Source organism: Porites lutea, chromosome 7 (assembly GCF_958299795.1).
Source record: "Porites lutea chromosome 7, jaPorLute2.1, whole genome shotgun sequence".
NCBI classification, from domain to species: domain Eukaryota; kingdom Metazoa; phylum Cnidaria; class Anthozoa; order Scleractinia; family Poritidae; genus Porites; species Porites lutea.
This window is the reverse complement of record NC_133207.1, coordinates 8,867,247-8,889,380: the sequence shown is the minus strand read 5'-3', so window position 1 is coordinate 8,889,380 and position 22,134 is coordinate 8,867,247. Positions and strand designations below refer to the sequence as shown.

Here is a 22,134-nt window from a genome sequence, read left to right as displayed (position 1 = left end):
GAACCCAATTGCAGATTCGACAAAGTCGTATTTAATTTGAAACTGTCGAATTTAGTTGATTGAGACGTCCCATCTCAAAGCAGTTACGTCTCTAATTAAATTAGGCACATGTAAAAATAAACGATTGAGCTGGGTAATGATCATATACGCTATGATACATACCGCATTTTTTATATTCCTGTAAACTTTGCTTACAATTTACCACATTATGTCACTAGCTATATGCACCACACAGGTAAAACAAAAAAGAGTAAAAATGAGATTAAAAGAAAAAAAAAAGGTTACGAAAAATTTACTTCAAGGGGATTCAAACCCATCCTCGAAGACCCCCATGCAGGGGCAGTAAGTCGGGCCGGGAGAAAAGGCGCGACTACCGACTGAACCGTATGACCTTACAATTCTCTCCCTGCTCGTAAGGTGTCTTCATCGGTCGAGGAAAACATTAACACAAATTGTTCATCGATATTTCAATTATTTTAGGTTAGGGTAGCAAACCATTTAGCTTTTAGGGTTAGAAGAGCTGCTACATGATCTCTCTTCCAGGGATGAAGAAAAACAATATGGCCGCCAAATACATCCTTTTAGTTTGTAAAGTTCTTCTTTATTAACAAAAGTTGAACATTTATTTCGGCAAAAAAAAAAAAAAAAAAAAAAAAAACCCTTAAGTTGAAAAAGGATTTTACAAGAGTCTCAAGAGTAGGTCTCTTTTTCGATTTTAACTTGCAATATAGGTCAATTTACGCAACTTTTAAACTTCTGGCTCAGTTTTCGTTTGGTTCTGCTTTAAAAATGGAATAATAATTACTCAGGGTTAATTCAGTGTACAGATTTCGACCGATATACCTATGAAATGAAGAATAACATTTTTAAACCTTGATCACAGCATAAAACTTTTTAAAACTTTTATTGTCTTTTGAGCCCACCGAGTTATTTCATTTTAATTATTCATCGTTGTTAATGTTAATGTTCGTGCCACCAGTAACCATAACAAATACATGTAACCAAGGCCTACAATTTTCTTGAGAAACAAAGGTAAAGAGGCGAGAAATGTAGAAAGCAAAAAAAGGGTTACGACTTAGTTTGACAAAGTACAGAAATCGCTGCAGATTCAAGTGAGTATCAATTCATAAGCAAAAACTGAGAAACCTATCTGCTAACTCGGAGACAGTTGAGCTGACCGCCCCCCGGCGAGTTTAAGTGGCCCGAACCTATTTATATGCGCGTTGGTTATGTTTTTGAATCGCTTTTTTCGGCAGGAATGGTTTAACCGATTTCTATGATTTTTAATTTGGCACCTTTAATAAAGAATGGTCGAACTTTAAGAAAATGTTATTTATTTTCTTGTAGGTATAAAAACATTTGAGATATCGGCATATGTTTAAAACCGCATTTTTACAAAAAATGTCGGTATAATTTGGAAACCCTAAGACATATTTTTCTCTTATCTCGGCAAATAAGCCTCACAGCTCTCTAGTTTTTATATCTGCAAGTTTGAAGTCAATCGTGACTGTAGAACTCGCTGCACAAATGGCTGGTCAAATTTAACCTTAAAAGGCAACGCTAACACTTTTGTGAAGCTGACGCACGAATAGAGGGAAACTGCCGGCGGACTATCTCATATCTGCAAGGGTATTCTTGCCCAAAGCTTCAGTAGCAAGAAACTAAGTAATCAGAAACATACGGCGAATACAGTTCGCAATACACGAACAACAACTTTATGCTGAATGCGGGGCAAGATAAAATAATTTCTATTTATCAAACTTACTTTTAAATTTGTATGTGTCCCTCTCTTTTCGAAACCTATCTTAACAAGACAAATTACATTATCTACGAAAAACTCTCAAGAGTTTTTTTAGCGTCGTAGGTTTCCGTTTTGAGGAGAAATAAAGCAACCAACTCCAGTACTTCTAACCGTCCATTTTTCAGCTGTACTGAAAGCCTTGTACTTGGTAATTTATTCAAGGTTTTTAGACTGGAAATCACATTCGCATGGAAAGTTTGCAACCATTGCCAGAAATAAGGGACAAGATGGCGGTTGCGCGTGCGCACTAAGGCCAGAATGGCTGCGAATTGGTATAAGAAAATGTATGGAGATAAGGAAACTTTTTCAAATATATCGATTATGAGCTCACGGGTGTTCGGTGCACGACTCGAAACATGTAAAGTGCTGTGTAACCTTTGCATCTGGGTTAAAAATGGCTAATTAGGAGTAGGTTTACTTACTTCCCGAAGTGGCCACTTTTATCTCTCGTTGTACGCTCCATTTCTCCATACATTGTCTTAAAATCTTGCCGAAGTCATGCGAAATACTCGTCGATTAGAGGATAAACCCTTCACCGAAGTAAATTTGCACAACTCGATATCACTTCTGCGATGGAAGATGTTTCCAAAACAGTCGTTAAAAGGACGATTTTTGCACTGGAAAATACTTCCAAAGGCGCATTATTTCCCTCAGTTTTCCATCTGTAGTCCAGTAATGGACTTCACAACTCCAAACCTCACCGAATCGCCATTTTATTTGTTGCTACAACTCCAGAGATGCTTCACGGGATATAAACTAGGTTCCAGGCATTCAAAAATCCTCGATTAGCCTACCAGGTTCGGTTTTAAAACAAAATTGTCACGAAAATGTCACGAAAGGCACATCCGCGTACTGTTTTGTTGCTATCAGCCGCTCGGCCGAGTATAAACCTAACATTTTTTTGCGAGGTGTTTTATTCCAGCTTTTTTCTTCGTAAAACAGATCCACAGAGCTCAAATTATTTAAAAAATCGCAGGGGATACGCTTTCCGTGACTACGATCGTTTTTGTCCGCCATTTGGAAATGAGATCCCGCTGACAATTAATCACGGGCGCGTAATGTCCACGATTTCTGGCAATGTTGGGGATAAAGATGATTACAGAAGAAAATATGACAATCGTCTTAGGGGCTGTTTTCATGGAGGGAGGAAGATCCTAGTACCAGGAAGATCCTAGAGGGCGGATCATCCTAGCGCCATATGTTTTCTGTATTCAGTTTACACGCAAAGGGTTGTACTTGTCCCTAGCGCTAGGATCTTCCTAGTACTAGGATCTTCCTAGCTGAGAGGTAGGAAGATCCTATCACCATGTAAACTGCTCTAGCTAGGAATATCCTAGTACTAGGGACAAACGCGACAAAACGTCGGCGGGTCGTTCAGTGGCTAATTACGGCAATAAAGGCCGACCATTTCGTTTGGAGTAATCCACAAGCAGATTATTGTGTTAATTCAGCTGAAAGGTAGTGATTTACGCTAGAGAGCAGAAGGACCCAAATTGCACTTTTGATTTTGTCGTCCGCCAGTTTTAATTCCTTCTCTAACCTTCTCCACTTGGACAACTGACGGGCCGAAATTTCTGCATGTAAACCCAACGTAAAGTTATTCCACCTTCTAGGATCTTCCTTGTACTAGGATCTTCTTCCCTCCATGTAAACAGCCCCTTATTCTTTTCATTATCCCCAAAGGCAAAATGCCCGTGCGAATGTGATCGCAAATCTTTCAAACTTGAATAAATTACCTAATACAAGGGTTTTCGTTGCAACTGAAAATGGATCGGTTGAAGTACTAGAGTTGGTGGCTTTATTTCTCCTCAAGACCGAAACCTTCAGTGCTGAAAACTGGTAGGAGATTTCCGTAGATGTTATATCCAGCTTTGTTGAGATTTTTTGCGAAAGGAAAAGAGAAAATACACAGTAACTATGATAATTAGAAGTTATTTAATCTTACCCCGCATTCAGCATAAAGTTATCCTTCTTATATTGCGAACTGTATTCGCAGTAGGTTTCTGATTACTCAATTTCTTGCAACTGAAGCTTTGGGTAAGAATACCCTTGGAGATAGGAGATAGTCCGTCGACAGTTGTCCTCTATTTGTGTGTCAACTTTCACAAATGTGTTAGCGTTCTATTTTAAGGTTAGATTTGACCAGCTATTTGTGCAGCGAGTTCTACGGTCACGATTGACTTCAAACTTGCAGCTCTGAGGCTTATTTGCCGAGGTTAAAGAAAAATCTGTCTTAGGGTTTTGAAATTATTGACATTTTTTGTAAAAATGCGGTTTTAAACATATGCCGATATCTCAAACGTTTTTATACCTTTCAGAAAATAAATAACATTTTCTTAAAGTTCGACCATTCTTTATTAAGGAAAACAAAAGTCATAGAAATCGGTTAAATAATTTGCGTCGAAAAACGCGATTCAAAAACATAACCAAAGCGCAAATAAATATGTTCGGGCCACCTTAATTGGATAAGTACCGGACTGCCGTGTCGGAAGGTCGAGGGTTTAAACCCTGGGCGGACCGGCATTCAGGGTCTTAATATAACTGAAAAAGAGTGTGCTGCCGTTGTTCTGACATATACACGTATATTCACAAATGTTTGAACATTCTGGTTTTCTCAGACAAGGAAGAAAGACCGTAGGCCCAGTCTCTATCGCAGCTGACTGATTCTCGTGAAGATTGGAGGATGTAGGCCCTGGTAGACGACCCTTCACGGCCTGGGTGGATATCAATTGGGACGCATGCGCAAGTCCTGTTTCGACCGTTATTCTAGACGAGACCACAGCAGAAGACCGAGATAATGCATTTCATCATAACTATAGCGAAGTTCTCAATTCTGATTGGCGATCAGCTGTCCAGATTTCAGCATTACAGGTCAGTGTAATAGGACACGACGCGTATGCGTCATGTCTAAGTACGCGCCATCGCGTGCGCACACTTGAATGTGTGTGTGGTTTTCTTTTCACTGCTAGCAAAAAATCTCGGAGTATATTGCGTATCATGTTGATTTTAAGACAGCTTTATCACAAATTTTGTTGTAGTTATGATTAATTGGTAACATAACTTCGTCAGTCGTCCAATCCGGTCTGTGCTTATACTCGTGATTAAACAAATCGGGCTACCGTCGTCCGATTTGTTGGCCCTTTTTGGTGTTGCGATTTCATTAATCACTCGTATGATTGGAGGCCGAATTGGACTCCACTGAGTCCTAACAACATTACAAAAAACAAACAAACAAACAAACAAACAAGTACAATAACAGCGGAGCTCTTTTAATTTAATCAACAATATGAAAACAAAGTAGCAATTTGATTGCAAATTGAATGTATATATAAAAAAAATGCCGTAAGGTTACTAAAGTTTTAAGCACTAATTTTACTGAAACTGGTTGCACTATTGCTAATATTGTAAGTTGAAATGCAAAGAATAGCCATAATGTAGTGTTTACAAATGACTGGGCTCATTTCCTGGCGCCTTTAGTGAGTGCACCGTGAACTATGATGACCAAGAGAAGTAGCATACGAACCATTCATAAGAGTTGTTGAGTGCTACTAAAAACTATTGGTAGCTAGCTTAAACAATCCATGGTAAATGTTCGCAATCTTACTCGGAGGCGAAAGTTTTTATCGGATTGTATGAAACAAGCCTCACCGTTTTACTTTCTTGGAAAACTCTACAGAAAAATGAAAGCCTTGACCTACTCTTCAAAACCGCGTCCACACTAATGCCTTTTCGTTTGTAAACGCATAAATTTTGATGCGCTTAGGCCTTCCGTCCACACTAATACGCTGAGCATTTTCATCGAAAGTGGACCAAAACGTATGCATGTCGTATAAGTGTGGACAGTCAAAAAAGGTCGAAAACGCATCAAAACGAAAACAATGACCGAAAATATAGCAGGCGCGTGTGTTGGTAGCATGCGCATAGAGTTCAACCTATGTGACAACTTGCAGTTGTATCGCTTTCGAACGTTTTAAGTAATCAACGGAATGTTCAGTCTTTGGTTGGGACTCCTGTTCCTCATTACTAGTGTCGGCTGATGACTGTCCAGCAACATCTTGTTTCTCGCCCTCTGGTTGTACTTTTAAGTTGCTTACAGGTGAATCGTTTGACGCTATGTCGGGTTCACGCTTTTCTGGGACATCAGCGTCATTTGGCGACGATTTGGACCCATTGTCTTGATTTCCATTGTCGGTAACATCGGATTCTTGGAATGCTTCGTTAACGTGGAATACTTGTTGGCTCTTGACTGGATTATAACTGAGTTCTGATTTACTTGGTTTCGTATAATTAGTCTTTTCCGCAAATGCCACGCTATACGGTTCCCCAGACAATGATGGATAAAGGCGGGATGCTGGCTTATCGTGGATCGGGTTAACCGCTGGATTTTTTTCATTCTGAATCTTGTGATCGACGTGGCCTCTAGGAAAAGTACTTACAGGCACCTTGTGTGCGGCATCGCGGTGCTTTAATTCTTCTCGGCTTGCCACACGTCTGAACCTGGATAAATGCAATTTATTTGCATGGTTACATATTTTATTTTCAGATCACATTCTCCACTAAAAGCAAACGACAAACATAAACAGCATTCGAGCGCGTCAGTGAAAAAACGAAAAACGGGCGCGAAACTAGAATTACCTGTCAGTCGTTTTGCATCCGATCAGAATGGCAGCGATAATGATTAAGAGCAGTACACAACCCACCGACGCCCAAATAATAACGTTGGTTGGTTTTGACTTTCCGTCGTTTCCCTTGTCGCTTTCGTCGTCTTTCTGTGGCTCTGTGCCGGATGGGAAAGGATCAACACTTGAGATTTCACCTCCAATAGATGTTTGAATGTTCTCTTTGTGACCCATCACGATATCATGTAATATACTCTCAGAGACGACGCTGCTTTCCGAAGTTCCTTGTGGAAGACTCAGGTAGAAAGCCAGTAAGACTACACCGGGAGAATCGTTTGACTGTTTGGGATAACCAGGATGAATATGAACCATGTCAGCCGTAAATGTCACGTTTACAGACGAACGCCTTCGTCTAAAAAAAAATGGATAACATACATGCAAATAATGAGAAAATAAAAAGGAAATAATATAAAAATTTAAGGTAAGATCATGTAAAAGTAAAGATTAACAAACTGACACAAATAATTATGATGATAATGATGACGACGATGATGAAGATGACAATGATGATGATGATAATGATGATGACCAATAAACGGATAGAGATTTTAGCGGAGCTCTCGCGTGCGCGCAGCGGAGCATCATGGGTAAGAAAATGTGGTAAACTACCCATCGGAGAAAATTTGGTAAATAAGTGACCGTAGACCGCCCGCCCGACCGTCCGTCCGCACCACAGGCATACCAATGTAAAATATCTCAATCAACAGGTATGGCAACCCAAATGCAACTCGAGGTTATTTTGACGGGAAATTGCATACCCATCCGCGTCTTGCGAAGCAGAGACAACTAAAAAGCCAATGAAGACGAAAAAGGAAAGCGGAAATTTAATTAGATTAATTGTCATGTACACAAATTTGGAATATAGAGCAAGAGAAAGACAGAGAAAAAGAGAAATTGGCGGCAGGCTAGCGAAGCTCGACGAGAAAAAGGGCGACGGAGATATAGAGCGAGAGATAGAAAACAAAGGGGGGAATTTTCTGTTGGAAGAAGAACATGAAGATTTTGTAGTGGCGGTGACAAAATGAGGAATGGTAGAGGCCACCGATGTAAGGTGAAAATAAGCGGCAGTGAAAAACAAAAGTGAACGAGGACACGTACTAAGAAGTTTCTGGAAGTCTCACGTTGTAGTCGTGCAAAACAACAGCAAAGAACGGTAAAAAAAAAAAAAAAAAAAAAAAAGAGTGTGCTCCACGTGCAAAGTTGCTTTTTTGCTAATTAGGACCTGTTGTTGTTTTACACCGTTCTCCGGCGTTGCCTTCGTCGCAAAGCATTACATGTACACTATCATGATTTTGTATTTTGTTTGAACAAACTATAAATGTTATCGAGAGCGTCGCTTTTAGCTCTGGCTAAATCTACATATATTATTGCAAAAAAATGTTCTTATTTCTTACCGCTATAAACGCTGTTTATTGCCATCAATGATCAAAATATTAAATTGCAGCTAGTATGCTTTAAAAGAACGGAAACATGCATGAACGAGGAACCTGACGAAAGACTTTGGCAAGGATTTAAAGGGAGAGGATGTTCACAAGATATGATCGTGGCAGGGGTAATTGCAATTTAAGCAACGCGACTTACTGGCCTCTGCATTAGTGCTGCCATTCTCTACCATTTGAGCCATGAAGACCCATACATTTAGAGCAGGCCAATTTGTTGAGTTCATCTTAACCCGTGAAGAAACATGAAGACGATGTGAACAGCGGAAATACAAATTTTAAATAAAGCCATGATATTATTAATTTAAGAGTTCATTCGTGTCTTGCAAACAAAAATAAACAAAACCATTCACCTTGACTGCTCAGAGTAACATTGAGCTTTAGCACAATATTCCATCGCTGCTTCTGCAACTTTGTTTTTGAAAGAGCGTTCCATGTTTTGGTCCCACTGATAAATCAAAATAACAAGCAAAAAGGCATAAGTAAAAAGCAAAACAACACCAAACCAAAAAAACAGCAATAATAATAATAATAATAATAATAATAATAATAATAATAACAAACAACAACAACAACAACAATAATAATAATAATAATAATAATAATAATAATAACCGCTAGTTTTCACACCTCTGACTGGCCAAATATGGGCTTAGAAAAAACAAACAAAAAATATACAACAACAACGACAAAAACAAAATCTGCTAGAAATATTCAATATTAACATTTGTTATGTAAAGCTGGTTTCTGGATATTAGCTTGGGTCATTCAAAACAAAAAAACAATGTTGCCAATGTTTCTTTGAAGAGCTTAATATTATAGCATAGAAATTCAAGGTATCCAGGGTAAACTCCCGGTGGTGGGTGCTGTCTCATCTGATCCTTCTAACTATCTGCAAAGTAGCGCAGATATATCTTTTTGACGCTTAAAAGCCTCCTTTGCTATTTTGCTACCTTAAAATACCAACAGTTCCTTTTACGGCCGGGGACATAATAACGAGCTAGCAATTTCATTTCTTCAAAGGCTACAATTTTAGTGAGGTTATTCCTGTAGTACCAATTAAAACAATCAAACCAAGAGCAAAAAACAAACAAACAAACAAACAAAAACAACAATAAAAGTACTAAAAACAAGCTGCACGCAGTGTATGGACAATCTATTTTGGGCACTACTTAATTTCACTGATCATGACGTGAAATGAACTACCGGTACCTTTTCTAAATCCATATTCTTGACCTTCAACATAACTGATTCTCTCATCTCTTCTTTTGATGGCGTCTGTCTTTCTGGTGAATAAGTACTTGGTGGTAACCTGGAACCAGCTGCAGTGGGCGTCGAATAAGCATTAGCTAAAAGATGTAAAGTATAGAAGGGTTAAAGGTAGTGAGGGTTAATCTTCAAATGACAAAGGAGGTTAAACCCCAAAAGATTTTTTGGTACACCAACATGGGCGACGTCTAGTTGTTTTGGCTCACCTATATAGCCGCTGTTATGTCATGCAAAAACGATTTAGAAATTTTATATGGAGCAGCTCGTTATTATGAACACTAAAGATAAAACGAGCTCATAGAAGGTTAGCACTGATCCATATGTCAGCTGGTCTTACAATCAGGAAAAGACAAGTTAATCTGTGTCCATAATATAGTATTATTATTATTATTATTATTATTATTATTATTATATAAAAATAACAACTACTTTATTAAAAAAACTATTAAAATCCTATTTACAATTAATTCGCTTAAAAAAAGAAAAAACTATTCATTCAAAAACACTATTTACAATTTCTGTCGATTTAAAAAAAACACTTAATTTAGCTTAAAAAAAAGTTAGTTCAACTAAGAAAAATGTTTTCGAACTAAAAAAACATTTCATTTCAAAAAAAAAAAATGTCAACCTCTAAAATTCAAAAGTTTCTTTCAACTGCTAAAAAACAAAAAAAAAATAGTAATAATAATGATGAAATAAAAAGATATATATGAAGTAAGGAAACACATCAATAGTCCGATTTAATGGCTCCTTCAACAACTTCGACGTCGATTATTATTATTATTATTATTATTGTTATTACCATAATTTTGACGCCAAAATCTTGCATTATTAATGAAAGTAATAATAATAATGATGAAAAGCTAACTATAAAATCGTATTTACGATTAATTTCGATTTAAAAAAGTTTATTTCATTATTATCGTTATCCTAAGCCTCGGAGCCAATATAAATTTAAATTGGACTAAACTGGAAAAAAAAAAAAAAAGAAAAGAAAAGAAAAAAGGTGTAGAATGTTTACCTGAACAGAAACCACACGACCGTCGACAATTTTGCCAGGACCAGTAGAAATGAGCGGAACAAAAGTTGTTTGAAAGATCTGAGCACACAGCCTGACTATCAGAGCAACCCGCTGTAAAAGAGAGATAAAAGATAAATAAGAAAATAAATAACCAGTAAAAATCTGTTTACAAAGATAAAAGGAAAAAAAGGCTATTAAAAAATACATGTACAAAGGCAAGATATTCGCGTCCGTGATACATACCTCCACAAAAACCACATGTTTTTTCGCAATATTTTCTAGACAAATCAAAACTATTCACACAGAAATTTCCATGAGCGAATGATGAACAGAAGTTCGGGGAGAGATCTGAACAACCTGCATGAAACAAAAAGAACCAAATCTATCCTTAAAAACTGCAAGTGTCGATTGTTCTCGGGTCTTGCTTAAGTCATTAGTTATTGCCTGTGCCCATACACAAAATACCCCTGTATAGTTATCTATCAGGCAGCACTAACTAATAATCTTTCGGTTAATTTTTTCAGGCATAGCAGTTTAAACTTGAGTAATCTTACCTAATGTTTTCAAGTGTTAATGCACTTATGTCTTCCCTGCCAACCGTAGTAAAGACGGCAAGAAACAACTTAATGTCTGAACATAGTCTTTAATAACAAAACTTGACCATTATTTTTTGAGTTCTATTGATGCAAAGACTCGCTTCAAGCTTTTTTTCTTTTTCTATCCCCTTTAATATGCACATTCTTACTGAAGATCAACAGGTGTTGATGTATCCTAGAATTTATTTTGCATCAAAAATCACTCAAAGGGCTCTTACACATTAATGTCATTAATGGCAGATGTCACATTCAAAGTAAATAACCCTTTCCATGGCTACAGTCTTTCGACGCCGGCATTAAAACTATATCATGCAGCAAGCAAAATCACGAAATGCAAAGAAGCGCTTAAAAACGAGCAGTTTTAGCTTGAAACTCTCAAATAAACATAACAGAAATAATTTTTGCAATTTGCAAGTTCTTGAAATAGTGCCTACTTTTTCTCGAATGTTGCTCAGCGCAACCATGAATATTTTTTGTAGGCTACGTAGTAATTATAGAAGTAGTAACTGAAAAAGAAAACGAGTTAACCACAAGCAAATTTGTGCGAATTTAGAATCCCAAACGGAAGAAATGAACTTGTTGGCTATACAGAGCAACTCCAGGCCACCGAACTACAATAAAAAAATGTGCTCTAACGATCTTCAAACGATCGCTGGCCACTTTAGAACGGTAATAAGGTTTATTCACGGAGAAAATACACTTAGCTTTCCAGCTAGTTAAACACACCCCATTAAAATTATTAAATGTAGAACCAGATAATCTAAAAAAGAAATCATCAGGATCAAAACAAAAACAACAACAACAGCGACAACAATTGGCAATCGTGGCCGGGAATTTGAATTCACGACGGCCTGAAAATAAATCCAGTTGGCGGTCTGAGCGAAACAAGAACCCGGGACTGCCGGATTACTCTGAAAAGCACTGAACACTCAGCCAATAGCGCTGCCTCTCATATTGGAGATACCTTTGTTCTTCATCTTAGCTTCAAACGAAATATGTACCAAGTATTTTAAAGTCTAACCAACAATTTAGGGGAATATTTACCTCCAGTGCTTTGATTTGTCGGCAACACAGTCGGACTATTACAGCTTCCACTGGTGATTGCCACATCATCGATAGCTATATCTCCTGTATATGAAGACCCCACAATACCCTCAAAGGTTACCTATAAATAAAATAAAAAAGAATTGGGAAGTATTCAAGTACTTGAAAAGGTCAAACAAGTTGGACTGCTGCAAGTGGAGACTGCAACGGCAGTAAGAAAAAAAAAAAAAAGGAAAAAAAAAGAAAAAGAAGAAAGTGATCAACACAACACGATGGCCAGAAATAGGTGTTTTTTTCTCCCACATAGTTCGCAGGGACGTGAAGAATTTTCCAAATCGCATGAAACTTGGCAGGATTGTTGCTTGAGATATTCTTCATTTTTTTGGTGCCAGTTTGACAGTCTTGAGGGACATTGTAACGCCACCAATAGTTTCTAAATTTGGTTGCCAAAATTTAGAATTAATAAAATCGTCAGAAAAAGCACATAGAGGTGTTCTGTGATCAGAGTGAAGCTTTCCAGTGAAAGAAGAATTTAATTGTTTTATTACCTTATATGGTAAAACTTTAGGGAGGTTTCCAGTTGAAGACAAGAAATGGAAGTTAAAAGAAAAATAGCGGATAACAAACTGGAGAAAATTTGTAGTTTTTTTGAATTTGGGACTCTATAGGTATTTTCACTTGTGACGTCATCAACACGTAAATATGACGTCAACATAGTATGAAATGACGAAACATGCAACCTGACACCCCATGTCCCAGATTAAAAAAAAAAACTACAAATTTGCTTTTATGCGTGGTTCGCTTAGTTTCCTTACTGTTTCGTTCAATAAGTTGGAGTTTAAATACGCCTAAAGTGTGACCATATATGGTTAATTCCATACATTTGGCGGGAAATTTGAATATCTTTAATTAGCTCTAACTTTGCAACAATTTAACGGTTTTAAGTGGGGTTTTCACCAGAAAGCTTCGTTTTTTTTTTATAGATTTTATTTATAAAGTTACTTGAGTCAAATAATTAATTCCAAATTTTAGCGCCATGTTTCAGCGTCACTTATGACGTCATGCTCTCAATCAAAAGTATAAAACTACCATCAATACATGTGGACTTTCTTTTACTATGTTCCTGCCTAGTTTCGTCTCATTCGGAATATTTCATGATCGTCTATGTGTCTCTAATGAGCCATGTGGGAGGAAAACCACCCATTTCTGACCATCGTGCAAAGAAGCTAAGATTAACATGGCGAATAGCCAATAGATCATCACGTCCCTGTCGTTGCGCATAAGATCATATCGACATTTTAGTCCTAGCAGTATGCAAGATATTTGTCAAATGAACATATAGTTTAGTCGCCTTAGGGACGGACCATTAGAAAAGTTATGGGGTAGGGGGGGGGGGATTTTCGAGCCGTAGAATTTTCTTTTTCGTTATCAAATTCCTTATATGAATTGTTTTTAGGCCATAGCATGAATATTTTTTAGGGTTTATTGACGGGCATGAATTTTGTTCATTTAATTTTTCCTTGCGCAAATATTTTTTTGTACTCCCCCCCCTACCCCCATAAGTTTTCTAATGGTCCGTCCCTTAGCTCCCACGATCCTCCAGTGGCTTAGTGCCAGAGCAACTGGACTAAGGTCAAAGATTTCACTCCTTTTGGGAGTACTTGGGTTTTTTCTTAAAGTCACCGGTGTCACTGGCTGAAAAGATCAATGATCTTTCTCATAATTTCAATCTTTTGTGCGAATAAAGCGAAAAGGACCTTTAAAAATATCGCGAGAGGGTTTGGCAAGATAATTAGATATAGACGATTTTATATACTAATGATTTTCAACCGATCTAAGAAGATCTTCAGGGATTTCCGAAATTTAATCTATAGCAAAGTCTACGTCGCGTTTCCTTGAGAATCGAAATTTATCAAAGCCAGGATACCGTATTCCACAACAAATATTTCCAGGATCATAATAGGATCGGGATTCCATTACATGGGCGAAGTCGCGTTGATTCCTTGAGAACCAAACTTAATCAACTTACGCTGTGTCGCAAATAAATTGTTTCCCTTGCTCGTATCCAGTAGTTACCCTGGTTTCCAGATACATTAAAAACCAACTCATTTCCGCTGTAAACATTAAGAGTTCCTATGGTATCACCATACATGTGATAATAGAAAACGAGACAAGCTGCTGCGCCATTTCCAGAAACTGACACTTGTAGTTTTGCATTGTCACCTTGTCGCATAGGGGACGACGTCTCTATATACATGTAGTAACCTGCAAGAGCATTATGATGATGATAATAATAAGAAGAATGATATTGGTTATGATGAAAATATGATAATGTAAATCATCTATTAAGCAATTCGCTCTTCTATACACAAAGCACCCTTTTAGAGGAGAAATAATGTCGTTTAGTACTTAAGCTTCTCCCGCACACTCCAATCAGAGTAACGAGCAAAGACGATAAAACTATTGTCACTAAGATCCCCATGCCAGACGATAATATAATGTATCTCTCATTCCGACAAAACATAAGCTAAGAATAGCTAAAAGTTAGTCACTTTCTCATTTTGTTGCTACCAACGCCATATTTATAGTTAAATAAACCCCTCTCCTTTTTTGCCCACCTCCCTCCACCTTTTCCAATATGGGCGATTTTAAAAGTTTAAAACTTCCCAAAGAAATGAGCACGGGGTTTTTCAAGGATCATATAAATACTGCTAATTCTCAGTGTTATGGCTGCATGCATGAATAAGCAAACTAGTTATGAAAATGCTGTCAGTTGACGTTTATTTCTAATAGTTTTCTAATGTCTGAAATATAATGCATACAGGAGCAAAAAAAAAAAAACAAAACAAAACAAAAAACACACACACACACACAAAAAAAAAAACATGGATTAAAATCCAAGCAAACAAACAAATAAAAATGACGATTGAGAAATATAATCAAGTTCATAAAGAAAGCGTGTTACATCTTAGAATGATCTTTTACACAGATTTATCGATATGCCAGCAGAGTAAGGCCTCATTTGCGAGGACCTTAATGGCGCGGTAGCTTTGACGGTTAACGTTTTTTTTTTTTCCATTTCAATTTTGACAGCGGACGGTTAAATTTTATTGCTTTTGACGGTTAACGGTTATTAAGTGGAAATTTAGTCCAAAAGCTAAAGTAAATAATTATTTACTTTTGTACAAATTAATATTTACTGTCGTGTTTTGGAGGTTGTATTTGGCCTTTCAGTCATGAAATTCCGAAATATTTTCAGGTAAAGCAAGTTTTAAGGTCTTGCAATTAAGAGATTCCTTAGGAGCCATAGCAAGACCGAGTCTGTTAGCTAAAATAGCGAGATTTCAAATGCTTTTTGACTGTTACGGTTGACGGTTAAGTTTTAGGCCGTTTGACGGCTTACGGTTAACCCCATTGAGACACTCATTTGCAGACTTTGTGCCGTGAAAAAAACATATTATTGACAGTGGTAGAGAAAATGGTCTTGTCGACTGATAACTTTCAGATACTGTGGAATTGTTCACAGTGAAATTGTATTTACCGTTTCCAGTAGTGTGATCTGATGAAGGCCCAGTATTTAAAGATGAAGTATTTCCTCTTCGACGTGTCCAGTCAAATATGTCTGAGGAAGACTGACTCCATCCATAACACAATCCATAGTCAAAGTTACAAGATGCTTGAGCAGAAGGCGACGTCCAGGGCAACCACGTTGTCCAAGGCACGGAAGTTGTTGGTGCTATTAGTATAGAGAAGTTGCATATTATTTTAACGTCTCCCGACTTTCAGTTCTGGCGGCAGCAAATAAACAACAAAAACCAAGAAGAACAAAGATGAGATCTTAAACTATAGTCAACATTTCCCTCAATTACTATTATCTTGCCAATTTGTTTTTTAAAGCATTCATACCGGGACGCTCTTACACATTCATGGTTCCTTACTAGACAAAACAAACATAATATGGTTTTTATTGTCACATACGTAAACATATCACCGATGCATCTTCGCTGTGGCCGCAGTTATGGGAGCCCCATCCACGGTGCCCACAATAGAAAATAGAACTTTCACTCCCCAAGCACGTAACATCATCCAGCCAAATTTGACCACTTCCGGCCCCGAATCGGGCAGATCCTGGAGCACTAACCGCACCAGGATATCCAAGCTGGCGACAAACAACTCGCGCATCAAATATATCCCAGGAATCATCACAAACAGTTCCCCAGATGTTGTTATGATATACTTCGACTCTTCCTTCCCAGCTTCTAGATCCCCCAACCAGCCGTAAACCTAACAATGGTAGCAGAAAAAGTCAAAACACAGTCTATAGCATGACTTAATTTCAGACGTAGATTTTAATTAACTCGAATAAGATATCTCTGGCCCCCCAAAACACTAAACAGAAAACAACAGACGAAATGTTTGCCTAAAATGTGCTTGAAATGTAAAACATCTTGCGCAGATTTTTCTCGCGATGCAATCCCAATTGGAAGCTAGGAGGCGAGCCAGTTGGCTATTTTACAAACACAAGCGATGATTTGAATTGGGAACTGCCAAGAGCAAATCCTCGAGAATACCAAAAACAATTCCAGCTGGCGGTCAGGGCGAGATTTGAACTCAGGGCCTGCCATCTGAAATTCAGAACAAATGTTACTTCTCCTTGCTAGCTAAACTCGGCAGCGTGGCCTAGAGTTAAAAGAAATAAGGTGTATTCACCGTGGAAATGCACTTAGCTTTCCAACAGCATGAACAATTAGAAACAGTAAATAAACCAAATAAAACACAGCTTTATAACAAAAACAACAACAACAACAACAAATTAAAAAAAACTTGCAAATGGCAATCTGCAGCTATTTATAAGCGTGGTCCATTTGAATTTGGGATGGCCGAAAAACAAATCCAGCTATAACAGTCGGAACGGGGCAAAAATCCGGGACTGCCGGATGACAAGAAGTATTGACCACTCGGCCACGCTGCCTCCCATAAAGAAAACACTTTTCTTCTTTGGCTATCTTAACTTATGGGGAATGACACGCAGCTGCGGTGATACACATAAGGAATGTAACCAAATATCTTTAAGACTAATCAACTACTGGGCTATGTACCTCCCGCGACATTATTACAGCTTCCATTGGTGATTGCCACATCATCGATAGCTATATCTCCTGTAAATGAAGACCCCGCAATGCCCTCAAAGGTTACCTATAAATAAAGTACAAAGCAATGTGAAGTCTTCAAACACTTGGAGAAAGTCAAACAAGTTCGATCGCTGTATGCGTAAACCGTAGTTGATATTAAAATAAGTAAATGAATAAATAAATAAATAAATAAATAAATAAAATAAAGCCATGACTTATAAGGGAGGTAATCGACACAAAGAAAACTAATCGTCACATTACCCTCTAAATTACATTTATATATGGCAGCCAATTTTGATGGAGAATAGGTATAAGAGATAAAAATATCGTAAGGGGGTTTGACAAAATAACACGATAGATCCTTTTATATTACATGTAGGGTTTTCAACCGATTTCTGAAGATCTTCAAAGATTTCTACAAATATTATGCCCGCTGAAATCTAAGACCAACGGTCTCGCCCTATTAATGCAAGAAATGCTTGGATTCTGGATTCTGGGTTCATGGATTCCGGATTCCGGATTCCAGGTACTGGATTCCTGATTTTTGTCAGTAGAACTTGAACAGGATTCCAATCTTAGTGGGATTCCCCATTCCTAGAGCGGTTTCCGGATTCAAAATTAAAGCCACGATTCCGGAAACCATAAGAAAAAAAAAATATCCAGGATTCCGGAATAGGCGGACTCCATTACATGGGGCGAAGTCGTGTTTCCTTAAGAACCAAACTTTATCAAACTTACACTGTGTCGCAAATAAATTGTTTCCCTTGCTCGTATCCAGTAGTTACCCTGGTTTCCAGATACATTGAAAACCAACTCATTTCCGCTGTAAACATTAAGAGTTCCTATGGTACCACCATACATGTGATAATAGAAAACTAGACAAGCTGCTGCGCCATTTCCAGAAACTGACACTTGCAGTTTTGCATTGTCACCTTGTCGCCTAGGGGACGACGTCTCTATATACATGTAGTAACCTGCAAGAGCATAATGATGATAATAATAATAAATAATAATAATAATAATAATAATAATAATAATGATAATGATGATGATGATGATGATGATGATGATAATGATAATGATAATGATAATGATAATAATAGTAATGATGATGATGATGATGATGATGATGATGATGATGATGATAATAATAGTAACAGTTATAATAATAACTTACAATAAGAATCATTACTGTAAATCCTCTATCTACGTTGCTACCAATACCGCGTTTAAAGTTAAATATGCCTCTCTCTTTTTTCCCCAACATGTATGAGGATTAATGATAGTTAAAAAGAAAAACCTTCGAAAGGCAGAGTGAATCTTCAAGCGATTGAACTTAAGGTATTTTAAGGTGATGCAGAATATAGAATGCATTATTTTTGACCGAACACGCGATACAGAACTGAGAATCCACGAGCCTTGTGCGTCTTTATGAGTACCCTGCTCATCCGGTCTTCAACTAATCGTCGGTTGGATTCATTTAAAACATTTCCAGCGGGCAAATGCGACAACTATAACGCGTGTTTCTCGTAAATTACGGTGATTCTTGACATTTCTAAACAAATTGAACAGCGCGAGCGCGGAGGTAAAATCTTTGCTCGTTGGCAATTAGCGAAAGCTATATCTAGTAATAATAACAATAATAAATACTTCGAAATAATTATAGCAGTGTTGATTAAAATATATTTTGTATTTACTGCTATTTTTTATTAAGCTTTAATGAAATTGAATTCATTTCAATTTACAGCGTAATTCTTTCTACCGTTTCTAGTAGTGTGATCTGATGAAGGCCCCGTATTTGAAGATGAAGTACTTCCTCTGTGGCGTGTCCAGTCAAATATGTCTGAGAAAGACTGACTCCATCCATAACACAATCCATAGTCAAAGTTACAAGATGCTTGGACAGACGGGGAGGTCCAGGGCACGGACGTTGTTTGTGCTGTTGGTAGAGAGAATTCGCTTATTTATTTTTTTTCAAATAATCACAGCTTTGAGATTCAGGTGGTAGCTGCGCACTGTACGCTAACAAACAAACTAGCAAACAAACAAACAAACTCCAATCATAACTTATGTTTTTTGCTCAACTCTATTACTAATGTATCGTCCCCGCTATTGATTATATGCTTCCAATAAACATTTTTTAAATCAGTTTTGTTAAGGGTTCATATCAGGACGGTCCCTCACATTATCAGATCCCTTACTAAGCGAGACGCACATAATACGACCATTGGTTGTTGTCATGTCCAACATACCTCCAGAGCATATCACCGATGCATCTTCACTGTGGCCGCAGTTATGAGAGCCCCAACCTCGGTGCCGACAATAGATTATGGAACTTTCACTTCCCGAACATGCAACATCGTCCAGCCAGATTTGACCACTTCCGGCCCCAAATCGGGCAGATCCTGGGGCACTAACCGCACCAGGATAGCCAAGCTGGCGACAAACAACTCGCGCGTCAAATATATCCCAGGAGTCATCACAAACAGTTCCCCAGATGTTGTTATGGTATACTTCAACTCTTCCTTCCCAGCTTCCAGATCCTCCAACCAGTCTCAGGCCTATAGTCCAAGAAAACAAGGGTAAGTGAAACGTATTTATTTCCGGTGTTTATTTTTTGTTTTAGATACTGTCTCAGCCTTTCTGTAAAGGTGAAGGGTGCACGAACTTACACCAGTTTTAAATGTGTTTGACAGAAATAATTAACCCCGTTTGGTTGGCATTTAATTTTATTAGTATTATTATTATTTTTCACCTATCTTACTAAAGCCATTTAATAAATAATACATGTAATAAACGTTACAAACTGTAAACTATTCTTTGTGTAGAAGAGATGGTTAATTTCAGTTTGTAAACCGCAAACATGTAAATGAATATACGAAGTTGTCATTGTTTGTTCCTCGCGAAGCGCCGAGCGAAGTGAGTTTATATTCTCGTCGCGCGCGAAGCGCGCGCAGTGCGTGAACAGCGTGTGGGTCCTAGCGAGCTGCAAAGTCGCAGCTCTTATCTTTACTTTATTTGTATATATCCGATGGTGTCCGCCATGACGTCGTACAGAAGTCTGACGTCACGGCGCATTTTTGTTTCTAGGCAACATTCGACTGAAAGCGATTTCGAATTCCCATCAATGACCAAAGTATTCATGACGAGCTGTCTTTTCGTCGTCTGCAAAACAATGTTAACTATCGGTGAATCTCAAGCCATTTTTCATGCAAACAGAACAGCAAACACACGAACGCCGAATTGTCAATCCTCGCAGGGGAAGATTTGACACCGAAAAATCCTCTGGAGCGCGAGCGCCGACTTGAAATTCAGCGGCGCAAGCAACAAAGATGGAGACGGCATCAACAAACAGCGGAGCAGAGGGAACATCACGAAATGAATTTCGAATGCTAAAGTACTTTAAGAGCAAATTGAAGCGATTTTGGATAATTAGCCTTAACATATGAGCGAACATCGCGGTAACAAAGCACGTTTTGCTCCCAGACGAGTTTATACCGTATCGGCCTAGACTGTTGGGCTTCCATTCTTTACATGTTAATGCGATGTATTGTCTTAAAATGCTCTTGGGTAAATGCAATACTCCCAGGAGCATTTAAAAACAATGGTTTATGCAAAATTTGGGGGGCAAACAGAGTGTATTATGGGGAATTGAAAAATAGAGAATAAGGCTCAAAGGTTTTAGAAATAAAATTTCGCCCAAATTGCTTGTGTGTTCCACGAGGCCCAGTGGTAAAGCTTTGGCCCGGTGTGTCGAAGGTCCCGAGTTCGATTCCGAACGGAAGCTTTTTCTCTTCTCTTCTTCCTTTTTTTTTTTTCTCTCAGTTTCCATTTTAGATATAACGGTTTTGTTATGTTTCTATATATAGCTCACAATTTTTAGATTTACATATTTTCTTCTCGGCTTTACTTGCCGTTCCCCCGAAGTCCATCGCGAGGTCCTGCGATTTACGTATTTCTAGTAGTTTTGTATTCCAACGACGAGTAACGCTTGAACTTATTTTAGCCGTTCGTCGCTTGCTCAACGAGAAAACTCGCAAAAGTTCACTGCGAGTTGATCGGGTATAGTGGTTGATCGAGAGAGATGTAAAGCCTACCATTGCCAGCGTTTTTGGCTGAATTACATGTAAACTATTTAAAAGACTTTTAAAATGACTTGGGAATTATTAAATAAAACGTATATTATTATTATTAATTATTATTATTATTATTATTATTATTATTATTATTATTATTATTATTATCATTTACGTTCCTCTTCAGACTGTACCTGAGACGCCAGAGGGAGGTGGAGAAGGGGTAACAAAGCCATTCATTTTGTTGTTTATCCAGGATTTTAAGCTACGAATGTTTGCGTACACAGTTGGCTTTAAAGGGGCGGCACAAGGAAGGCCCCCCCAGCTCGTGGCTCCTTCAAGATACCATTTACCATTAAATTCGCAAACAAGCGGCCCTCCACTATCACCATGACAGGCACCCTGACCTCCCTGTGCTTTTCCAATGCATATCATAGAGTCGTCTATTCTTCCAGGGTAATAACTGAGACAGCGTTGCTTAGATACGAGTGGTAAATCAACCTGCATGAGTGCGTTTGGCTGTGGACCCAGGTAGTAAAGTCTTCCCCAGCCAGTGATCCAACAGGGCTTGTCAGAATTATCAAAAGGAAGCTGAAAGTTTATATCTGGAAGACAAACTAGGCCAACTCCTTTGCCAAGGCTAGCTGGTCTTGATAATCTGAGCAAGGCAATATCGTTGCTATAGCGGTTCGGAGAGTTATAGTTTTCGTGTTGGATTATATTTGTAACGTCAAAGTCTTGTTCTGTTCCAACTGAAGACCACAATCTGTAATGTGCTCCCAATCTATATAAACGAAAAAAAAAATAAATAAAAGAAAAAATAATTAAAAATCTTATAATAATAATAATAATAATAATAATAATAATAATAATAATAATAATAATAATAATAATAATAATTATTAACAATAATATTTTTGTAATTAATGAAAATACGTTATTAAAATATTATAAAAAACTGCACACAAAACTTCAGTAAAATATTCATGAAAAGAAAACGTCAATATCAATACATCACATGGAGTTGGATGACATAAGTGTCAGTGCGCTGATTCTAATAATACGGGTAAGTTTCTG

At 37.8% G+C, this 22,134-nt stretch overlaps 1 protein-coding gene across 1 annotated transcript in view; it reads right to left on the bottom strand.

Moving 5' to 3' along the window:
- Nucleotides 1-5,049: 5,049 nt before the first annotated feature.
- The window catches only part of LOC140943666 (uncharacterized), a 66,886-nt gene continuing 49,801 nt past the window's right edge, over nt 5,050-22,134 (bottom strand). The window contains exons 32-46 of the mRNA XM_073392786.1: nt 21,252-21,841; nt 19,234-19,542; nt 18,744-18,920; nt 17,720-17,955; nt 16,949-17,045; nt 15,828-16,133; nt 15,391-15,585; nt 13,879-14,114; nt 11,850-11,970; nt 10,453-10,566; nt 10,210-10,320; nt 9,132-9,268; nt 8,273-8,367; nt 6,437-6,832; nt 5,050-6,298 (exon numbers count right to left, since the gene is read on the bottom strand). Coding sequence (XP_073248887.1) covers nt 5,734-6,298; nt 6,437-6,832; nt 8,273-8,367; nt 9,132-9,268; nt 10,210-10,320; nt 10,453-10,566; nt 11,850-11,970; nt 13,879-14,114; nt 15,391-15,585; nt 15,828-16,133; nt 16,949-17,045; nt 17,720-17,955; nt 18,744-18,920; nt 19,234-19,542; nt 21,252-21,841 — 3,685 coding nt within the window. The 3' untranslated portion in view covers nt 5,050-5,733. The remainder of the gene's footprint in view (nt 6,299-6,436; nt 6,833-8,272; nt 8,368-9,131; nt 9,269-10,209; nt 10,321-10,452; nt 10,567-11,849; nt 11,971-13,878; nt 14,115-15,390; nt 15,586-15,827; nt 16,134-16,948; nt 17,046-17,719; nt 17,956-18,743; nt 18,921-19,233; nt 19,543-21,251; nt 21,842-22,134) is intronic.